This window comes from Staurois parvus, unplaced genomic scaffold, assembly GCF_062004578.1.
Source record: "Staurois parvus isolate SC_StPar_1 unplaced genomic scaffold, SC_StPar_1.0 ptg001400l, whole genome shotgun sequence".
Lineage (NCBI taxonomy): Eukaryota > Metazoa > Chordata > Amphibia > Anura > Ranidae > Staurois > Staurois parvus.
Window position 1 is genome coordinate 326,679 of NW_028319196.1, and position 24,008 is coordinate 350,686.

Consider the following 24,008-nt stretch of genomic DNA (forward strand, 5'->3'; position numbering starts at 1 on the left):
GCAGCACAACACACTGCGCAGATAAATGAATGAATGGTCACCGCGCTAATAAACTGACAGCTGTGTGAATGAGCCCTGAATGGGTGGAGGAAATGCTGACATTCATCTGCTCCTCCATTCACAAAACTGGATGCTCTGTGATAGTAATAATACAGGTTCTATGAATAGAGGAGGGGGCGGGAAGGGCAATTTTGTAAGTAGTAGCAGCTTCTGTTAAAGTGTTACTAAACCCACAACAGTACAATCAGTCTGTATATGCAGTAAAGCATGCTTGTTATACTCCCTGTGGAACCTAAGGGATTAATCCTCCGCATTGTGTAAAAAGGCTGTTTGATCCTGACTTCTCTGCCCCTCCTCTTGTTCAAATGTCCACGCTGGTAAAACAGACTGAGTACGTAGCCCTTTTGCACATGCTCAGTTTAGTGTGCATTACTAGAGAGTTTTTTTTTTTCTTGGGAGAGTGCATGTGATCAGCACAGGGCCAATTAGCGCTGTCCAGACAGAGGTCAGGGGTTCTGCATCCTCCTAGAGCAGAAAGAAAACTCCTCCTACAAGCTTTAACCAGTGCTCTGCTGAAGTCACAAGACTGCTCTAACGGCTGATGAGACAGGGTATTTAGCAGTTTAAAATTACTAAAATAATTGCATTTCCATGTTGTGTGTACTGTGGGAGACCAGATATAGTCAAAGCAGGGTCCGGGGAGACCACATATAGTGAGTGCAGGGTCCGGGGAGACCAGATATAGTGAATGCAGGGTCCGGGGAGACCAGATATAGGGAATGCAGGGTCTGGGGAGACTGGATATAGTGAATGCAGGGTCCGGGGAGACCGGATATAGTGAATGCAGGGTCCGGGGAGACCGGATATAGTGAATGCAGGGTCCGGGGAGACCAGATATAGTGAATGCAGGGTCCGGGGAGACCACATATAGTGAGTGCAGGGTCCAGGGAGACCATATATAGTGAATGCAGGGTCCGGGGAGACCAGATATAGGGAATGCAGGGTCCAGGGAGACCAGATATAGTGAATGCAGGGTCCGGGGACACCAGATATAGTGAATGCAGGGTCCGGGGAGACCGGATATAGTGAATGCAGGGTCCGGGGAGACCGGATATAGTGAATGCAGGGTCCGGGGAGAGCAGATATAGTGAATGCAGGGTCCGGGGAGACCAGATATAGTGAATGCAGGGTCCAGGGGAGACCAGATATAGTGAATGCAGGGTCCGGGGAGACCAGATATAGTGAATGCAGGGTCCAGGGAGACCAGATATAGTGAATGCAGGGTCCTGGAAAGACCGGATATAGTGAATGCAGGGTCCGGGGAGACCAGATATAGTGAATGCAGGGTCCTGGGGAGACCAGATATAGTGAATGCAGGGTCCTGGGGAGACCAGATATAGTGAATGCAGTGTCCGGGGAGACCAGATATAGTGAATGCAGGGTCCAGGGAGACCAGATACAATGAATGCAGGGTCCGGGGAGACCAGATACAGTGAATGCAGGGTCCTGGGAGACCAGATATAGTGAATGCATGGTCTGGGGAGACCCCAAATAGTGAACGCAGGGTCCGGGGAGACCAGATACAGTGAATGCAGGGTCCTGGGAGACCAGATATAGTGAATGCATGGTCTAGGGAGACCCCAAATAGTGAACGTAGGGTCCGGGGAGACCAGATACAGTGAATGCAGGGTCCGGGGAGACCAGATACAGTGAATGCAGGGTCCGGGGAGACCATATATAGTGAATGCAGGGTCCTGGGAGACCAGATATAGTGAATGCAGGGTCCTGGGAGACCAGATATAGTGAATGCAGGGTCCGGGGAGAACATATATAGTGAATGCAGGGTCCGGGGAGACCAGATACAGTGAATGCAGGGTCCGGGGAGACCAGATACAGTGAATGCAGGGTCCGGGGAGACCAGATACAGTGAATGCAGGGTCCGGGGAGACCAGATATAGTGAATGCAGGGTCCGGGGAGACCAGATATAGGGAATGCAGGGTCCGGGGAGACCAGATATAGTGAATGCGGGGTCCGTGGTTTAGTAACACTTTAACCTACATGGTACCAGAGGAAAGCTGCTCAGCACAATGTCCGGCAGCTGTTACAAAGACACTGCAGGAAGATTTTTTATCAGAAGCAGCCAACTTCAGTTAAGCCTCATGCACACAGGACACTTAGACGTACATTCGTAGGAGGGCCGTGTAAACTTCAACTTTAGGAGTTTAAAACTTAGCAAAGTAAAGTCAATTCTGATCATACACACAGCAGTTTCACATTGCAAAAGCAATCCAAGTGATCAACCCAGACCCATCCCTGCCTCGTAGATATAAATATACATATATATATACAGTTGCAAGAAAAAGTATGTGAACCCCTTGGGATTTTGTGGAGTTTTGCATGAGTTGGGCATAAAATGTGCTCTGAACGTCATCTAAGTCACAACAATAGAAGAACACAGTCTGCTGAACATAATACTACACAAACATTAGATGTTGCCATGGTTTAATTGCACATAACATGTAAACATTCACAGTGCAGGAAGGAAAAAGTATGTGAACCTTTGGACTTAATAACTGGTTGACCCTCCTTTGGCAGCAATAACCTCAACCAAACGTTTCCTGTAGTTGCAGATCAGACCTGCACAACGATCTGGAGTAATTTTGGACCACTCCTCTTCACAAAACTGTTTCAGTGTAGCAATATTCTTGGGATGTCTGGTGTGAATCGCTCTCTTAAGGTCATGCCACAGCATGGTTCTCTCATTCTGGGAGGACGTCATATGACATCCTCCCATTCTAACCGCGCACGCAGCGCGGCGATCAGTGGTGTGCTGTGTCCCTCGGACACAGCGGATCACCGATCAACGGAAAGAGCTGAAGATGTCGGCTCGGTCATGTGATCAGCTGTGTCCAATCACAACTGATCACATGTAAACAGGGAAATGCCGGTTATCTGCATTTCTCTCCTCACCAGCTGTCACGCTGACAGGAGAGGAGAGCCGGTAATCGGCATTCCTCGGAGGGGACATGTACACTGATCATCAGAGCACTGATGATCAGTGTAGCCCCAGCAGTGCCACCTGTCAGTGTCCATCAGTGCCAGCTGTCAGTGCTCATCAATGCCACCTGCCAGTGTCCATCAGTGCCACATCAATGCCACATATCAGTGCCTACCAGTGCATATTAATGTCACATATCAGTGCCCATCTGAGCTGCCTTTCAGTGTCACCCATCAGTTCCAGTCAGTGCCACCTATCAATGCCAGTCAGTGCCACCTATCAGTGCCAGTCAGTGCTGCCTGTCAGTGTGCATCAGTGCTGCCTATCAGTGCCCGTCAGTGCTGCCTATCAGTGCCGCCTATCAGTGCAAGTCAGTGCCGCCTATCAGTGCCATATGAGTGCTGCCTTTCAGTGCCCATCAGTGATGCCTGTCAATGCCCATCAGTGCCACCTACCAGTGCCTCCTCATCAGTGCCACCTATCAGTGTCCATCAGTGCAGCCTATCAGTGCCCATCACTACAGCCTCATTAGCGTTTTTTTTCTTCAAAATTTTCTGTGGTTTTTTTGTTTGTTTAAGAAAAAATAAGAAAAATGATAAAATACCACCAAAATAAAGCTCTATCTGTCACAAAAAAATGATAAAAATTTCATATGAGTACAGTGTTGCATGACCGTGCAATTGTCATTCAAAGTATGACAGAGCTGAAAGCTGAAAATTGGCCTGGGCAGGAAGGGAGTATAAGTGCCCGGTAGGCGAGGGGTTAATCTAGCAGAATGTTTACTAGGATGTGGGATGAAACTGCAGAACTAAATGGAAGCCAATGCACAGGAGAACACTCAGTATTGGTAAGAAGGAGAGACAAGAGTAGACGTAATTGTGTTACACTATAATAAAGTACAGATGCTACAACATCCTGACACAAGGATGTTACAACACCTAAAATGTATACTGAAAGTCATGATCTGAGCGCCCTTACCCAGCCTGGGCAGATATTTCTGTTTCTGTTCCTCTGAGCCATAGGCAGCGATTGGATGCATAACTAACGAGGACTGAACACTCATCACTGAGCGATAGCTGCTGTCCACCCTCTCCACCTCCCTCGCCAAGAGCCCATACGCCACATAGGAAGTCCCGGCACAACCGTAACCTGGAGAGAGCAGGGAGAAAAATGCAAGAAATGTGATTCATTTGTCACTTCTTCTAAGGCAGGAAACTCTGGCCCGTGGGCCGGAAGTGGCCCTTTGCTTCTCTTTATCTGACTCTTGGGGTACTATTCCTCCCACTGATACTAATGATGGGGCACTATTCCTTCCATTGATACTAATGATGGGGTACTAGTCCTCCCACTGATACTAATGATGGGGCACTATTCCTTCCATTGATACTAATGATGGGGTACTAGTCCTCCCACTGATACTAATGATGGGGTTCTAGTCCTCCCACTGATACTAATGATGGGGTGCTAGTCCTCCCACTGATACTAATGATGGGGTTCTAGTCCTCCCACTGATACTAATGATGGGATACTAGTCCTCCCACTGATACTAATGATGGGATACTAGTCCTCCCACTGATACTAATGATGGGGTTCTAGTCCTCCCACTGATACTAATGATGGGGTGCTAGTCCTCCCACTGATACTAATGATGGGGTACTAGTCCTCCCACTGATACTAATCATGGGGTACTAATCCACCTACTGATACTAATGATGGGGTACTAGTCCTCCCACTGATACTAATGATGGAGTACTAGTCCCCCCACTGATACTAATGATGGGGTACTAGTCCACCCACTGATACCAATGATGGGGTACTAGTCCTCCCACTGATACTAATGATGGGGTACTAGTCCCCCCACTGATACTAATGATGGGGTGCTAGTCCTCCCACTGATACTAATGATGTGTACTAGTCCTCCCACTGATACTAATGATGGGGTACTAGTCCTCCCACTGATACCAATGATGGGATGCTAGTCCTCCCACTGATACTAATGATGGGGTGCTAGTCCTTCCACTGATACTAATGATGGGGTGCTAGTCCTCCCACTGATACTAATGATGGGGTACTAGTCCTCCCACTGATACCAATGATGGGGTGCTAGTCCTCCCACTGATACTAATGATGGGGTACTAGTCCCCCCACTGATACTAATGATGGGGTGCTAGTCCTCCCACTGATACCAATGATGGGGTACTAGTCCTCCCACTGATATGAATAGTTTGGACCCAGAGCTTGCCATCACGCATGCGTCTGATTACCTGTGCCACGCTGCGCACACAGATGGGACTCTGTGGCAAAACAGCATCTTTAATTAAGCATTATCATTATATTTTCTCTGTCATTACTTGTAATAAATGTTGTACTTATAAGTATTTGTGTGATCTCTCTTTGCATATATTGAATACAACCCCAAAACTGTAACAAAACGGGAAAAAAAACATAATTTTGAGTTGCTACCAGAACAGGAATATTGGGGAAATCTTCCATAGGGGACACTTGTTCCAGTGACAGCTGAGGTGTTACGGCACGCATTGGAAAGATATCCTTTAACTTCCTGTTGAGGCTATAGAACAGGAAGTGAAGGAAAACTCCCTAATGAGACAAAAAGGTTTTATCATTTCCCTACTCTATCCAAAATCAAATGGAGAAAATAAACAGTTGTGGCTTTAATTGTACTTTAACCCCTTGACACCGACGTAACACAAATGTACGGCCTCACAGAACTGCGCTTTTTTCCATGGGGCCGCATATTTGCGTACCTGTCCTTGTGCTGGGAGCGCGCCACACTGCGCACTCCCAGCACAAAGACCGCGGTGTCACTGAGAGCCCCAGGTCCCATTCTAACGATCGGGACCCAGGACTCCCGATTCCAGGTCATATGATCGGTGTGATAGCCTCTGATTGGCTATCACAGTGATCAGTCACTGCGCAGCCCGGCCCCCTTGTTTTTTTCTCTCTCTATGAATGGAGAAGAGAGATACATTGTATCTCTCTAACTCCTGGCATAGAGAGAAAAAAAAAATGTTTGTAAAAAAGAAAAAGAAAAAAAAAAAGATAAATAAATAAATATTAAAAAATAAAAGAAAAAATAAATAAAAATAACTAGATCAAGGTTTGATCTAGTTCAGTGCCAGGGTTAGTGTTTGGGTCAAGGTCAGGGTCAAAGGTCAGGATTTAAAAAAAAAATTGGGTGTTAGTGTCACTGTGTTTTATGTAAAAAAAAAAGAAGAAAAAAGACAAAAACAAAATGCGCACTGTTATTTCTGGGCTGTACTCCGGGTACAAACAACAAATAACATACACATATATATGGTATCACTGCGATCGTCAAGAGCTGGAAAAATTATTTTGGGTTGTTTTTTGGTGGTAGGTTATGGTAGTAACAAGAAACACACAGCTAAATAACAAAAAATATTTTTTTTTTACTATTTTGGGCCAGTTTTCTTTTGATATTAAAATAAAATAAGGAGATCTCCATTACCATTTACCACCAAATGAAAGCCCAATTTGTCCTATAAAAACGCGCTATAATCCACCTGGATGTACAAAGTAGTGGTGATTATATGTACGGTTTTACTAACACATGTCAACGTTGCAAAATTGTTCTTAGGTATTTAGATTTATTTTACCCCTTAGGCGTGAAGGGGTTAATCATATACTGTTAATTTGTAAAAATACAAAGACTGTATGGTAAAAAAAAACTGATATAAAAATCACTTAAAAACCTATAAAGCGAAAAAAAAAACACACTAGGCAAAATTGACCTACAACTATTCTATCTTCCCTTTATGTGTTTGAATTAATTAGAAACATCATGATTATTACACATTACAGTAATATTATTTACTATACTTACACTCCATTGTTATATGACATTACAAATATTCATTACCTTTAATTGTAGATCCCAGGACACCCAGCTCTCCCATCTCAGATATAATCTCCCTATCAAATGCTGGATACAAGAAGAAAAAGCAGAATAAAATGAATGTTTTTCAGGTTTCCTGAATCAATAGTAGGACCATATACATCATTCACCCAGTCCCAGACCCAGTCACATGTTCATTATTGTGAAAACTAAAACCAGGACACGCCACTGGCATCAGTATTGTTTTTACATTTTATATTCAACTGGACAGCGCAGTCTACCAAACGAGTCGACAGGAAAACTGAAAATGGCTGCAGGTTATTTGGGTAATAAAGAGTCTTGTAACTCCTCTCGAGTGTCTGTAAACCCCTCTTTCTTTTGGTTCCTCAATTTACTCAAAAGAGAGATGGTCCGGGAAAAGCTCTGTCCCTTTCCAACACATGTTCTATAGGCCGGCAATTTAAAGGGTGACAGTGCTGGCTCGTAGGAAAGTCCAGGTAATGAAAAGGGGTAAGCCCTGTACCCTATGACTACGTGCATTGCACGAAACGCATCAGTGGCCATCCTGAATTCCCATTATACGGTCAATGTTTTATTTCACTTTGTCATTGCACTTTTCATTCGATAGAATAAAGTTCCCTATGGTATCACGCTATGTGGTCTCCTTTATTGGTCCCTATTCATGAGGGACATTCGCAGAGGCTGCATTAAGGGTGACCCCCTATGGTGATACGCATCAAGGACCCCTGAGTACTCCATGCAGATGTGACTGGGAAGTATCCTGACCTGACCTGATCTGGGAGGCGGATGACCTAAACTATACCTATTGAGATAGGTTATGTCTCAAATGCGTGTTTACACGCACTTCTGGTGAGTGCGCATTTCATTTACATTGAATATCTGCCACTTGGACGAACTCTCCACGCATGCTTATTGGGATCATAAAGGATCCTCATGTGGGCAATACATCTGGGACTTTTTTTTGCACTTTACTCACCTATTGGTGACATCATTTATGCACATCTATTTATATTTGTTTATTTTCTTGATTGATCTGGTATTGCTGATTATCTAGACCTACACACTGAGTATATGTTATCGATTTATTCATGCTGCACAGTTTTTAAAGCTGCACCTTCTCATTTCCTTATAATAATGATGAGATTTATGCTGCATATTTAGTTTTAAGCGCTGCACCTTCATATTGAGATTTGCATTGGAAGGTTCTGTTTGGTTGCCTTTTTAGGTGTTTCAGCGGCTATTTTTCTTTCAGATAGCGCTCGCATATTAACTTTTTACATAAAGCTTTATGGAGCACCATGGGATTATACAAGTAGACTGCATTCTCTTGACTACTTTGGATTATAATGCAAAATAGCTGATTAAGATTAAAATTTAATTCCACCTTTCTTATCGTGTTTCACGTTCCACCCAGATTTTCGTTGTAACATGAAACATGGTCAGAACCTGCAGCTCCTGAACCCCAAACCTCCCCTTACTGAATCTCAGGGTTCTTCTTCTCCCCACAGGCTCCTATAATCTTTATTTTTTAATTCAGCATTTCTCCAGCTGCATCATCCATTCACAGAGACAGAGATCACAGACAAGCCCCAACTGCCACTGCGGACTCACGGTTCTCTCAATTGAGTATGAGTGAGGTGGCATCACTGGACCTGTAGTCCTATGATACTTCCTTCAGGCTACTGTCATTTTTTTTTTAAATGCTTAGATTGTAAGCTCCAAGGATCAGGCCCTCCTAACCCTCTTGTATTGAACTGTTTTGTTGCTGTATTGTCTCTGCCCATACAGCTGCATCATCCATTTACAGACACAGAAATCACAGACAAGCCCCAACTGCCACTGTGGACACACAGTTCTCTATATTGAGCATGAGTGCGGTGGCATCAATGGACCTGTAGTCCTATGAAACTTCCTCCAGGCTCCTGTAATTTGTTTTTCTTTTATTCAGAGTGGCTCTGCCCACACAACTGCATCATCCATTCACAGACACAGAAATCACAGACATGCCCCAACTGCCACTGCAGACTCACAGTTCTCTCAATTGAGCATGAGTGTGGTGGCATCAATGGACCTGTAGTCCTATGATACTTCCTCCAGTCATTTTTTTTTTTTCAATTCAGTGTGGTTCCACCTACACAGCTGCACCATCCATTCACAAACACAGAAATCACAGACAAGCCCCAGCTGCCACTGCAGACTCATAGTTCTCTCAATTGAGCATGAGTGTGTGGTGGCATCAGTGGACCTGTAGTCCTATGATACTTCCTCCAGGCTACTCTAATTTTTTTTTTTAATGCTTAGATTGTAAGCTCCAAGGATCAGGCCCTCCTATCCTCTTGTATTGAACTGTATTGTTGCTGTATTGTCTCCCTTTATATTGTAAAGTGCTGAGCAAACTGTTGGCGCTATATAAATCCTGTATAATAATAATTCAGCGTGGCTCCGCCCATACAGACACAGAAATCACAGACAAGCCCCAACTGCCACTGCGGACTCACAGTTCTCTCAATTGAGCATGAGTGTGTGGTGGCATCAATGGACCTGTAGTCCTATGATACTGCCTCCAGGCTCCTGTAATTTTTTTTTCTTTTATTCAGCGTGGCTCTGCCCACACAACTACATCATCCATTCATACACACAGAAATCACAGACATGCCCCAACTGCCACTGCGGACTCACAGTTCTCTCAATTGAGCATGAGCATGGTGACATCACTGGATTTATGGTCCTATGATACTTCCTCCAGCCCTGTAACTAAAGGTCCATACCTCAGTACGGACAGTAGGACTGGAGTATTGATGAGATACAAAGGTGGTGCAGTGTAGGCTCAGGATGATGGATTATTTAGGTAGGCCATTAGACCATGAAGGAGCAGATGATGAAACACACCTTCCTGCCGATTAGCCATGAGGATTCTGGGCATCAGCTTCTCCTGACAGTAAGCTCGGAAGCTGTCTCTAATCATGATCTCATCCTCTGTCAGCTGGGAGTCCAGGGAGAGAGCGTCCCGCCAGTCAAACTGCGTCTGGGCTGAAATGAATCACAATACATACATGACATATAGAAAGAGAAATTATATGCCTGAGAAGAAAAAAAGAGCTAAACTGCATGTGACCACGTATGACCCCCCCATATGAACTGTTGTAGCTTCCAGAAGAATTATAATTCTGTTCAGCCAGTCTTGTGATCTAGATACCCCTGCCAGACAGCAGACCAGCCAGATCTCCACTGCAGCCACACACTTAGGTCAAAAACACCATCCCAAATTATGTATACATCATAAAAGGTATAAGAACAGAAAACATAAGAAAGTATCTGTCTTTTTAACTGAGCAATGAAGGAACAACAGCACACCGATGACATCATCACTCTGCTGTCTCCTGATGACAGTGCATGTGTGGTTGAATAACAGCCCTGATTGGCTCCTGGTGCTGCCCCCATCCCTCTACAGTGAATTACAGGAGTTCCGATTTAAAAGATCCTGTCCCTGACTTAAAAAATGGCATCTAAAAACACATAAAATTCAAGTATTTTACATTCTTATTGGTAATGTTTTCCTATCCAAATATAATTTTTGGTTCACTTGCAATGTGCCTCTGAACTTGCTAGAAAAGGCTAGAAATGGTGCATTCTCTGATTGAATGAGGTGATAAGTGTGACATCACCGTCCCAACTCTCCACCTCATCCAATCAGAGAAAATGTGTTCATTGAGAAAATGCAAAGCATTCTCTGAATGGTGCCTGTACCAAGCGGCTGACCTCCTGTGTTCTGTAAGCAGTAGGGTAGCCGCTTGGCACGGGACCCAGAAACAAGTGGAGATCATCAGAGTAGAGGTGTCTGCTACAGTGATTTCCAGCTTCTAGAGGGATCCCACAGGTATGGTATATGCAGAGTTATATTGGTCCAAGCTGAATTAATGTAACTGTAAAAATACCACAGATGAGGGAAGTCCCCTATGTGCTTACCAACATCCCTGTTATAGGTATATATACAACAAAAGTTCCCTCCAATTTATTGGACTTTATAGGCAAATTGAAAATAAATTTAAAAATTGAAGAATATTCCTTATTATGATTATATCCTACAAATGATGGGACATTACAAATATATCTACACAGCATTGTTACATAATAGACTTGTTTCAAAAATTAAAATACAAATGAATGTTCTGTGTTTGCAGAGACTCTGAATGAATGCCCAACGCGTTTCGGAGACAATAGCTCCTTCTTCAGGGCTGACTTTGCAGACCGGTATGATCTGTAGCAAGATTAAGAATATATATATTTAGAACATACCTAATGCAATCTGCATGTTGTATATAATTCTATATCTGAATTGTCAACATACAGATTGCATTAGGTATGTTCTAAATATATCTTCTTAACCTCGCTACAGATCATACTGTATTGTCTGCAGAGCCATCCCTGAAGAAGGAGCTAGTGTATCTGAAACGCGTAGGGTACTCATTCAGAGTCTCTGCAAACACAGAACATTCCTTTGTATTGTCATTTTTGAAACCAGTCTACTATGTAACAATACCGTGCGGATATATCGTAATTTGTAATGTTCTACAACTTGTAAGATATAATCATAATAAAGAATATTTTGCAATTTTTACATTTGTTTTCAATTTGCCTATAAAGTCCCACAAAATGGGGGCAATTTTGCTGTATATATTTCTGTAAAAATACCAGTGCCTGGAATTCTCCTTTAAATCTGCCTCAAAATTAAGATTTATTTGTGGTTTAGTTGCAATGAAAAAAAAAATCATACAGTTACACTTCTTAAAAAATAAATAAATATATATATATATATCTATATTTCATGATAACATCAAAATGATCTGAACACATATGCCTAATAATATGGACAGTACAAGTTATGAAAATAAAGAGGATTTACGTTTTGCCTTTTTCTTCTCATTCTGTACTCCGGCATCTGGGGGAATGAATGCATACATAACATTTTTAGTAACAGAAGCTGTTTGCAGGTTACAGGGAATCCTTGTATAGCAGAAAAGCAGCATCCACACCACTGTCTGAGAGTCCCAATGTGTTTCATATACAGGTGTACCTCGGTTTACGAACGCCTCGGTTAACGTCATTTTTGGTTTACGAATGAAAATTCATCGAAAATAATGGCTCGGTTTACGAATTTTTTTTCGCAATACGAACGGATTGGATTAATTGGCTTCCAATGCATTTATGATTTTTTTAATCATGTCCCTGTACAGTATTTATGCCTTTAAAGTGTGCTTTATAAAGAGTTCTGAACAGATAACACTTTTTTGACCTTTTTCTCTCCTCTGGAACGGATTAATTGGTTTTCAATGCATTTATGAATTTCTTTTTAATCATGTCCCTTTATGCCTTTAAAGTGCACTTTATAAAGAGTTTTTAACAGATAAAACTTTTTTTGACTTTTTTTTGACCTCCGGAACGGATTAATTGGTGTTCAATGCATTTACGAATTAATTCTTGATCATGTCCCTGTACAATATATATACCTTTAAAGTGCACTTTGTAAAGAGTTCTGAAGAGATAAAAGACTTTTTTTACTTTTTTCTGACCTCTGGAACAGATTAATTGGTTTTCAATGCATTCCAATGGGAAACCGCTTTTCAGTTTACAAATTTTTCGCAATACGAAAAGTCCCACCGAACAAATTAAAATTGTAAACTGAGGTACGCCTGTAAATCCAAAAAGACAAGCCGACATGTTTCAGGTGTACTGAAGGGCTTTCTTCATCATTGCTAAATGTGCTGACTGAGACCATGTTGGGGCTCAAAAGATTCAAACATAGAAAAGGTTTTACTAGAAAGCAGCTGGTTAACTTGCCTTGATAACATTTGGTTTATCTTTTAGGATTTTATGATACTCCTTTTCACTGCCAAAGCCACTTTTGAATTTTTTGCATGTGTAAAAAATGATTTTTGGCCTGCGGGTTAGTTAAGAATGCAATGGTGCTAGTGGCAGTTCTTACATCCACATGATATTAGATTGTAAGCTCCAAAGATCAGGCCCTCCTATCCCTCTTGTATTGAACTGTATTATTGCTGTATTGTCTCCCGTTATATTGTAAAGCGCTGAGCAAATTGTTGGCGCTATATAAATCCTGTATAATAATAATATATAAATCCTGTATAATAATAATAATATATAAATCCTGTATAATAATAATAATATATAAATCCTGTATAATAATAATATATAAATCCTGTATAATAATAATAATATATAAATCCTGTATAATAATAATAATATATAAATCCTGTATAATAATAATATATAAATCCTGTATAATAATAATAATATATAAATCCTGTATAATAATAATATATAAATCCTGTATAATAATAATAATATATAAATCCTGTATAATAATAATAATATATAAATCCTGTATAATAATAATAATATTAGCACAATGGTTTGTCGTGCAAAATTTTAGTAAAACATACAGTTATTTTAGGGCGCACAAACACAATACATTAATCAATTCTTGTTAAAATATAAAAGATGAGGTTGCGCCAAACAAATAGATACCCAACATGTTAAAGTGTTACTAAAGCCAAATTTTTTTTTTAATGAAAATAACAAACAAGTTATACTTACTAGCCCTGTGCAGTGGTATTGCACAGAGTGGCCCCCGATTCACCTCTTCTTGTGTCCTCTGCTGGCGATCTTGGCTCTTCTTTGTGTGTCCCCCTAGCAAGCCGTTTGCTATGGAGGCGTGCGGTGTCTGCTTGCTCTACGGAGCTGCGCTCTATAGACTCAAACACCGCAGGACTTAGCCCCGCCCCCACATTTCCTTTTCACTGCATTTGATTGACAGTGCTTCTTGAGTGCTGTGTGAAGGGGAAGAGAGGGGAGAAGAGATGGAGCCATGCACAGCGCTGGATCTCTTCTCCCCTCTCTTCCCCTTCACACAAGGACGTGGGGGGGAGCAGAGAAATAGAAAATATTTTTTTACCTTTTTGCAAGGAATGCAATAATTTTTAGCTTTAGTATCCCTTTAAGCCTTAAAATTGTGTGCGCCCCATGTCAAACTTACAGTACCCTAAATTTTCCAAAGGTAAGTGAAAATCTCCTACAGGTCATCAGTTTATAGTTACCAATGAATAACTGGCCTAAAAATATTCTTCTCACTGAGGTGCGTGGAGATATGTAACATGGGAAGCGCAATTAATGGTTTTGTGCGTAGGCAAATCTGGTGCGCGTGGTTGTATGTGGGGCTTAAAACGTTTTGGGGAATTAGATGTTAGAGTGTAACTTCTTTTTTTTCACGCAGGGGAGAAAAATGTTTTTTTTTTTGTGATAGGTTCTCTTTAAAGAGGCGTCAGTGGCCCCACCACGAAAGTCCCATTTTGGACAATGGAAGTGCGCAGGTGGGGGTTTGGGGCACTTGGGATTGGGCGAGGCGGGCTGGGCAGGGGTGGCGAATGTACATCTGCTTAATCCCTATCACCGGACATCCAATGACATCATGACATGCCTGATGAAGGGGTCCTGCGCAGCGTCGAAACGTCGCACTTTCTTTTGTGATTTGATCTTTTGCAATAAAAACCTCTTTGGACCATATTGGAGATCTGTGGCGTGCTGGCGAATATGTGTGTGTAAAATCCTCTGCTGTTGCTGCTGACATATAACATACATTGGTGGCAGCGCCTGCTCTCAGGTCTGCTGGATTGGGGGGGGCAAGGTAGCATTTGGCATCTAAAGAATAATGACTTGATATACACTGCATGTGGGGAAAAAATATAATCTGAATTTTAGGGCTGTGATGGTTTTAGCTACATAGGGGATTGCACAGATTCTGGCATCTGTGGGTCTGCTGTTATTTATTGACACCAGGAGGGAGTCCATAACCTGCATGAAGCCCTATTGTGCCCCCTTCTGGTAACACAGAGAATTGTGCCAATCGCACAAATCCCATTCTTTTACTTATCCTAAGAAACCATCAAGAAAAGTCATGCTTTCGGCTAAATTTATGCAGCATTGTGGCTGACGTTATTTCTTTATTTTATTTATTTCAAGTATATATATATATATATATATATATATATATATATATATATATATATATATATATAGGTTTCCTCCCACACTCCAAAGACATGCTGGTAGATGCATTGGTTCCTGTCTAAATTGGCCCTAGTATGTGTATGTAAGTTAGGGACCTTAGATTGTACACCCTTTGAGGGTTAGGGACTGAACTTACATTCATACATCACATCACTGTCCTCAACTTCACCAAAATGCGCCCCTTCCTAGCCAATGACACCACTAAGTTTCTAATTCACTCCCTGGTCATATCTGGCCTCGACTACTGCAGCTCTCTCCTCATTGGATTACCTTTACATAGGCTATCTCCCCTCCAGTCCATTTTTTTTATTACAGGTACTTATATAGCGCCGTCAATTTACATAGTGCTTTACGGTACATATATATTGTACATTCACATCAGTTCCTAACCCTCAAGGGGCGTACAATCTAAGGTCCCTAACTCACATTCATACATACACATACTAGGGCCAATTTAGACAGGAGCCAATTAACCTACCAGCATGTCTTTGGAGTGTGGGAGGAAACCGGATTACCTGGAGGAAACCCTTGCAGGCACAGGGAGAACATGCAAACTCCAGGCAGGAGGTGCCGTGGTTGGGATTTGAACCAACGACCCTCGTACTGCCAGGCAGAAGTGCCAACCATTTAGCCACTGTGCTGCCCAGTTTAATCTACTTGTCTTCCCTAGTTCCCCTTTCATCAACGTGCTAATATAAATTTCAATAAAAACCTTTTTGATTTCCAACTATAAGCAAAATCAGAAGTTCAGAGCACTCCAGCCTAGGGCATTATCCATAGACCTTTTTATTGTAAAAATATAAATCCAATATACTCACAAATGTGAACAGCAGCAAGTATAAAAACAATCCAGCTTCAATGCTGGAACAATGCTCATCCAAAAAAGGGGGGTGGGGGGGGGGGCGTAGCTTATGAGTTTCAAGGGTGATGCCCTCTTCATCAGAGCTCCTCCAGGGTATTACACACACTCCAGGCTGCAGCCAGGAAAAAAAGGTGTGCGAATCTGACAAGCCAGCTGTCAGAGGTAAGCAATCAGACGGCCCAATTGCTTCCAACCATTCCCGGTATGTTTGTCTCCTATTTCCCTTTTTCTACTAAGCCCTCCTGCACACGGGGCGTTTTGATAACTCCGGTAACGTTAGCTGTCTAAAGTCACGTTAAAAAAGTGAGTTTTTCAGCTTTTTTTTTAGCATTTTTGCATTAGCGGTTTTTTGTTTTACAAAAAAAAAATTGGGGGGGGTCAAAAAAAGGCCAAAAACGCCAGTTTGCGGCGTTTTACTGCATTTTGCCGAGTTTTTTAGCATTTTTATAGCTAGAAAACTCCTCTAGAAACCCACTACCCGTATTTTCCAGCATATAAAACGACTTTTTATACTTTTTAAAAACATACCCCAAAAATCGGGGGTCGTCTTATATGTGGGGTATACAATGTGAACCTTTAGTTTGTTTGGGCCAAGCTGGCTCAGAATGAACGTCCCTAATCTGTCAGCCTGCTGGATGTGCAGTAATACTGTATGTACGTATCTTCGGCTACATACAATATACCGCGCTGAGCCAATTACGGCGAGCGATGTATTCTGTTACCCTAGGTTCACATCTGTGTGTGTGGTGCCGCTGCGGATCCGCATGAAAATCCATGCAGCCGCACCACCCGCACAGAGAATTGCGGACCTGCGGGCGGGTGCCATTAGTTCTAATGGCACGCTGCCCGCACTGCGAGACGCAGCCGTACTGGGAACCGAGGTTCCCGTGTAGGCTGCGTTTTCCAAAGTAGTGCAGAGACTTCTTCCCTGCATGTCACGGGCACGGGAGTCCATTCAAATGAATGGGGTCTTGTGCCCGAGCAAAAAGCGGCCCGCACGGCTGCATAGGTGTGAACCGAGGGTTAATGAATACAAAGCCTGCTCGAATTTGCTGAGGTTGTGACCTCATCAGCCCGCCTCTCTGACTCAGCCAATCCGAGCAGGCTTTGTATTCATCAACAGAATACACCCAGTCGCCTTATACGCCGGCAAATACGGTAGTCTTGGGGGATTCTTTCCAGCCAAAAAACGCTGATTCCAGTCTATGTGTGTATGGACACATAGAATAACATGCTGGGAGTTTACTGGCTGTAGAAAAAAACGTCAAATGCCAGAAACAGCCGCTGTAAAAATGTCCCGTGTGTATGAGGACTCTAAAAGACCCCTGATGTCTCATTAAAGAGAACCCGCCCCTGTCTGTCCTGTATAAATCCTGTAAATATCGTTTGTTGAAAAACAAAATGTGTAAAAATTTAAAGCTACACCCAAGCACTAAACCCCAATACCACCATATACATGTGCATATGAACATCAGCACACACATCAGGGGTATCTATGTAAGAAAACAGTGATTGTGCTATGTGTTAGATATCACCGCACATGCTAGAAAGAAAGCAAAAATTCTAAGACCATTATTACTAAACCCACAACAGTACAATCAGTCTGTATATGCAGTAAAGCATGCCTGTTATACTCACTGTGTAATCCTCTGCATTGTGTAAAAAGGCTGTTTGATCCTGTCTTCTCTGATCCTCCCATTCTTCCAGTGCCCCCCTCTTATCTCATGATAAGACATATTGTGTGGAGTCAATCTGCACATGCTCAGTTTGGTGTGTATTGCTAGAGAGGTGTTTTTTTTATTTACTGGGGGAGTGTATGTGATCAGCACAGGGCCAATCAGCACTATCCAGACAGAGGTCAGGGGCTCTGCATCCTCCTAGAGCAGAATGAAAACTCCTCCTACAAGCTTTAACTAGTGCTCTGCTGAAGTCACAAGACTGCTCTAACGGCTGATGAGACAGGGTATTTAGCAGTTTATATTTACTAAAATAATTGCATTTCCATGTTGTGTGTACTGTGGGAGACCAGATATAGTGAATGCAGGGTCCGGGGAGATCAGATATAGTGAATGCAGGGTCCGGGGAGACCAGATATAGTGAATGCAGGGTCCTGGGAGACCAGATATAGTGAATGCAGGGTCCTGGGGAGACCAGATATAGTGAATGCAGGGTCCAGGGAGACCAGATATAGTGAATGCAGGATCCAGGGAGACCAGATATAGTGAATGCCGGGTCCGGGGAGACTGTGCTTGACTGGATACTGATAAAAGTTACAAGACTGCTGATGAGAAAAGGTATTTAGCAGTTTATATTTACTAAAATAATTGCACTTCCATGTTGTGTGTACTATGGGAAACTAGATATAGTGAATGCAGGGTCTGGGGAGAGGGGATATAGGGAATGCAGGGTCCTGGGAGACAAGATATAGTGAATGCAGGGTCCGGGGAGACCAGATATAGTGAATGCAGGGTCTGGGGAGACCAGATACAGTGAATGCAGGGTCCTGGGAGACCAGATATAGTGAATGCAGGGTCCTGGGAGACCAGATATAGTGAATGCAGGGTCCGGGGAGACCAGATATAGTGAATGCAGGGTCCAGGGAGAACAGATATAGTGAATGCAGGGTCCTGGGAGACCAGATATAGTGAATGCAGGGTCCTGGGAGACCAGATATAGTGAATGCAGGGTCCGGGGAGACCAGATATAGTGAATGCAGGGTCCTGGGAGACCAGATATAGTGAATGCAGGGTCCAGGGAGAGCAGATATAGTGAATGCAGGGTCCGGGGTTTAGTAATACTAACTTCAAATTGATGAGCTGTAGGGGCTTTTAAAGCATCACCTATAGGAAATCTAGGGTACTGAAGTTTGCTGTCATCTCACGGTCGCATACAATTTTAAAGTGGTTTTTAAGGCAGAACGGTTTTCATGCATTCTATGCAGTAAAGAAAAAAACCTTTGTGTGCAAGAGGCTTGCTCTGGGGCAGGGGTGTCAAACTGGCAGCCCTCCAGCTGTTGCAAAACTACAAGTCCCATCATGCCTTTGCCCTTTGGAGTCATGCTTGTAACTGTCAATCTTGCAATGCCTCATGGGACTTGTAGTTTGGCAACAGCTGGAGGGCCGCCAGTTTGACACCTATGCTCTGGGGCATTCAGCGGGGGGGGGAAGGAGCCAAAAGCGCCAGCAGGGGACCTGTAAAGAGAGAAATTAGGGCTGCTCTGCGCAAAACCATTGCTAAGTATAACATGTTAGTTGTTTTAATAAGATAAAAAACAAAGCCTTACAATCACTTTAAAGCTTGACATGCTGGATATCTGTTTTCTCAGAGCAGCCTCATTAAGTGTTTTTGCATAGCAAGGAACACTTATTGTATTCTCACATATATATTCTTATTCTTATAGCCATATTTACCACCCTAACTCCTCCCACAGTTTTTACACTACAAAGACAAGTAATATATCAAAACGTGCAGATTGTTCCCGATTGGTGTGCTATTACTTTGTGGAACGTTTCGCCAAATCGTTCACGAAATATCGCGGTTTTTGTGGCGAAATTTTCCCATAGGAATGCATTGAGCAGCAGAGCACAGCTAGAGTGTGCAAAGGAAAAATCAGAAAAATCAGAACATGATTTGTAAACTGCCATCACTCTGTCATTTTCAAGCCCACCTACACATATCTTATATCAAAACGTTCAGCTAACCCTGCTGTCACTAAATGTTCACGGCTAGGACATACTCCTGATAGTTTTCACAATATGACCATTTGTTTGCACCTCACCCCTCCCATTGACTTTCATTGAAACTCCACTCTAGACACCAGAAATTTTAAGGGACGTTTTTAAACTGCGACTGTGCCTTCATTTTTTATCTTTCAGAGACATACTATACATCAAAATGTAGGTCTGTTTCTTGTGATTGTCACAATATAAACCTTTTCACGGTAGCATTTATACTTTTAAAACTACAAGCGTTTGAAGATGGCAATCACCAGTGAACTTGGCAAGTTTGAAAAGCCTGTTTAGAACAGCCATGCTGACATTCCTCTCAGAGTGAGTTGTCATAGCAACCCAGCTGTCTCAGCACAGTGAGGCTACTCCGCCCTCTCCAGGTGCAGCAACCAAAGGTCACTCAAGAGGCAGATGACTCACCAGGCTGGACTGTGAGCTTCAAAATACAAGCTGAAATGCATTTCTCACTATCAGGCTTGCAATGTGCACTGCTTACATTTCATCAATCATTTGGTAAAGGTTGCGGCAAGAACACTTTACACAATTTCCCCAGAAATTGTAGATTTTCTAGTCTCACATATATATTCTTATTATTATAGCCAATTTTAGCACCCTAACTCCTCCCACAGATTTTACACTACATAGACAGTAATATACCGAAACGTGTGGATTGTTCCCGATTGGTGTGCTATTACTTTGTGGAACGTTTCGCCGAATGGTTCACGAAATATCGGCGTTTTTGTGGTGAAATTGGTCCCATAGGAATGAATGGCGGAATGTTCAAAACTAGAGTGTGAGCTGAAAAATCAGGACATGATTTGTAAACTGCCATCACTCCCTCATTTCCAAGCCCACCGACACAAATCGTATATCAAAACGTTCAGCTATCCCTGCTGCCACTAAACGGCTAAGCCGTAGTCCTGATAGTTTTCACAATATGACCATTTGTTTGCAGCTCACGCCGCCCATTGACATTCATTGAAACTCCACTCTAGCCACCTCAAATTTGAAGGGCAAATTCTAAACTGCGACTGTGCCTTCATTTGTAATATTTCAGAGACATACACACATACATCAAAATGTAGGTCTGGGTCTTGTGATTCTCACAATTTAAAGCTCTTCAGTGTAGGATTTATATTTTTTAAACTACAACCGTTTGAAGATGGCAACCGCCAGTGAAGTGAGCAAGTTGGAGCAGTTTGTTTTTAACCGCTCTTCTCTGCCCTTGCTGTAGAGTGAGTTGCCATAGGAACCCAGGTGTGTGATCAGGCAGCAGAGTGACAAAAGCGAGAGTGTGAGCTGAAAAATAAAAGTTGAAATGCATTTCTCACTCTATCAAGCTTGCCATGTGCACTTTTTAAATTTGATCAATTGGTTAGTGTAATGTTCACTATCTTTACTCACTCCGCCCACTCCACACAGTTACTCCGCCCACTTCATAAAGTTACTCTGCCCAGTCCAACCTTTTCACAGTTACTCCAGCCACTCCAACCACACAACAGTTACTCCGCCCACTCCAACCACACAACAGTTACTCCGCCCACTACAACCACACAACAGTTACTCCGCCCACTCCAACCACACAACAGTTACTCCAGCCACTCCAACCATACAACAGTTACTCCGCCCACTCCAACCACACAACAGTTACTCCAGCCACTCCAACCACACAACAGTTACTCCAGCCACTCCAACCACACAACAGTTACTCCGCCCACTCCAACCACACAACAGTTACTCCGCCCACTCCAACCACACAACAGTTACTCCGCCCACTCCAACCACACAACAGTTACTCCGCCCACTCCAACCACACAATAGTTACTCCAGCCACTCCAACCACACAACAGTTACTCCAGCCACTCCAACCACACAACAGTTACTCCAGCCACTCCAACCACACAACAGTTACTCCAGCCACTCCAACCACACAACAGTTACTCCGCCCACTCCAACCACACAACAGTTACTCCGCCCACTCCACCCAGTTACTCCGCCCACTCCAGTTGTAGCTTTTTTAAGCATTTTTGCATTAGCATTTAGCGGAGTTTTGCCACATTTGCATTTTTAAAAAAAAAAATTTGGGGGGGGTCAAAAAAGTCCAAAAAACACCAGTTTGCGGCAGTTTACCGTGTTTTGCCACATTTTTCAGCATTTAGAGCATTTTTACAGCTAAAAATCTTCTCTAGAAACCCACTAGTCCTGGGTTTTTTTTCCAGCCAAAACAAAACGTTTATTACAGTCTATGTGTGTATGGACACATAGGATAACACGCCGGGGATGGACACATAGGATAACATGACGGGGATGGACACATAGGATAACACGCCGGGGATGGACACATAGGATAACATGACGGGGATGGACACATAGGATAACATGACGGGGATGGACACATAGGATAACATGCCGGGGATGGACACATAGGAGAACATGCCGGGGATGGACACATAGGATAACATGCCGGGGATGGACACATAGGATAACATGCCGGGGATGGACACACAGGATAACATGCTGGGGATGGACACATAGGATAACACGCCGGGGATGGACACGTAGGATAACACGCCGGGGATGGACACATAGGAGAACATGCCGGGGATGGACACATAGGAGAACATGCCGGGGATGGACACATAGGATAACACGCCGGTGATGGACACATAGGATAACACGCCGGGGATGGACACATAGGAGAACATGCCGGGGATGGACACATAGGATAACATGCCGGGGATGGACACATAGGAGAACATGCCGGGGATGGACACATAGGATAACATGCTGGGGATGGACACATAGGAGAACATGCCGGGGATGGACACATAGGATAACATGCCGGGGATGGACACATAGGAGAACATGCCGGGGATGGACAAATAGGAGAACACGCCGGGGATGGACACATTGGATAACATGCCGGGGATGGACACATAGGAGAACACGCCGGGGATGGACACACAGGATAACACGCCGGGGATGGACACATTGGATAACATGCCGGGGATGGACACATAGGAGAACATGCCGGGGATGGACACATTGGATAACATGCCGGGGATGGACACATAGGAGAACATGCCGGGGGGTTTACTGGCTGTAGAAAAAAATGTCAAATGCCAAAAACAGCCGCTGTAAAAACATCCCGTGTGCAGGAGGACTAAAGCTGAACTCCAAGTACCAAAAACTCATTTAAATATATTCCTGGCCATACACGATGTAAATCTACTCTGAGCGCACCAAAGGCCTTCGCACACCAAGATTCAAATACAAATTGCATGGCTCCTGTGGACAATGGGGCTATTTACTAAAACTGGAGAGTGCAAAATCTGCTGCAGCTCTGCATAGTAACCAATCAACTTCCAGGTTTTAGGGTTCATGTACACTGCAGCTGATAAACTCACGTTTAGGAACTTTTCTGCATTTTTTTCAGCAGCCCCTGAACTCTCCCTCATGTTCTCCTATGTGTCCATGTACACTATGTTGTTTACAGGCAGTTGAGTTTACAGTTGTTTTTTTGAATGCACCAAACTTGTGTTCAGGAGTAGATTTTATCAGCATTTCAAATGCTTGTAAACGTATGTAAACGCATTTAACCGCGTTTGCATTTAGAAGCGTTTTTTTAACTGTTCCATGACCAGATGCTGCCCAGAGCCTTTTTTCATCATCAGAAATGCATGCAAAGTGTTTTCCATGTATTCAAATGGACCCGGTACACCAGCGCAGTCAGTTCCATGTATTCAAATGGACTCGGTACACCAGCGCAGTCAGTTCCATGTATTCAAATGGACTCGGTACACCAGCGCAGTCAGTTCCATGTATTCAAATGGACTCGGTACACCAGCGCAGTCAGTTCCAGGTTTTGCGTGAAGGAAAAAAATGGTAGAATGCACTGCATTATGCTCATGATGGGATCCATAGTGAAGACAACCAGAAAAGACAGGTCATCTCAAACATACTACACTCTCTGCTTCTGCTCTCTCTATTTCTCCTAAAATGTTTGAAATAGTTAATTTTTGACTATTTTTCAGTGCATTCTGGGCATTTTGGAAGGTCTCCTGAAGTTATCTTAAAAAAACGCACATAAACGCGGTATGCAAACGCAGCTAACAGACGTTTTTTAACCTACGTTTTCCAGCAGTCAGTTTCCATCGTTCAGAAGAGTTTTCCAAATTCCCCGTCTACATGGAGCCTTATTGTCAAAGCTTAACTGAACAAGCTGATTGGCTGATTGGCTGCCATGCACAGCGCCACCAGATTGTAAGTGCGCCAGTTTTAGTAAATCTAAATGTGTGCTTATCCCAAAGTTCAACCCATTAAGCAGGAATTTCCCAAAATTCAAACTGTGAATGACCAGCATAACGGTTAGAATTTGGAAAAATCCAAATCCATATTAACCACCGCCCACCATATAGTAATATGAGGGGTGCAAGGTG

General features: G+C 43.1%; 1 protein-coding gene across 2 annotated transcripts in view; it reads right to left on the reverse strand.

Moving 5' to 3' along the window:
• The window catches only part of GCDH (glutaryl-CoA dehydrogenase), a 71,024-nt gene that overhangs the window by 17,138 nt on the left and 29,878 nt on the right, over nt 1-24,008 (reverse strand). The window contains exons 3-6 of one of the 2 annotated variants that reach the window (XM_089661873.1): nt 11,798-11,833; nt 9,784-9,924; nt 6,898-6,960; nt 3,978-4,148 (exon numbers count right to left, since the gene is read on the reverse strand). In XM_089661873.1, the coding sequence (XP_089517999.1) occupies nt 3,978-4,148; nt 6,898-6,960; nt 9,784-9,924; nt 11,798-11,833 (411 nt within the window). The remainder of the gene's footprint in view (nt 1-3,977; nt 4,149-6,897; nt 6,961-9,783; nt 9,925-11,797; nt 11,834-24,008) is intronic. The other variant, XM_089661874.1, reaches the window with a different exon arrangement.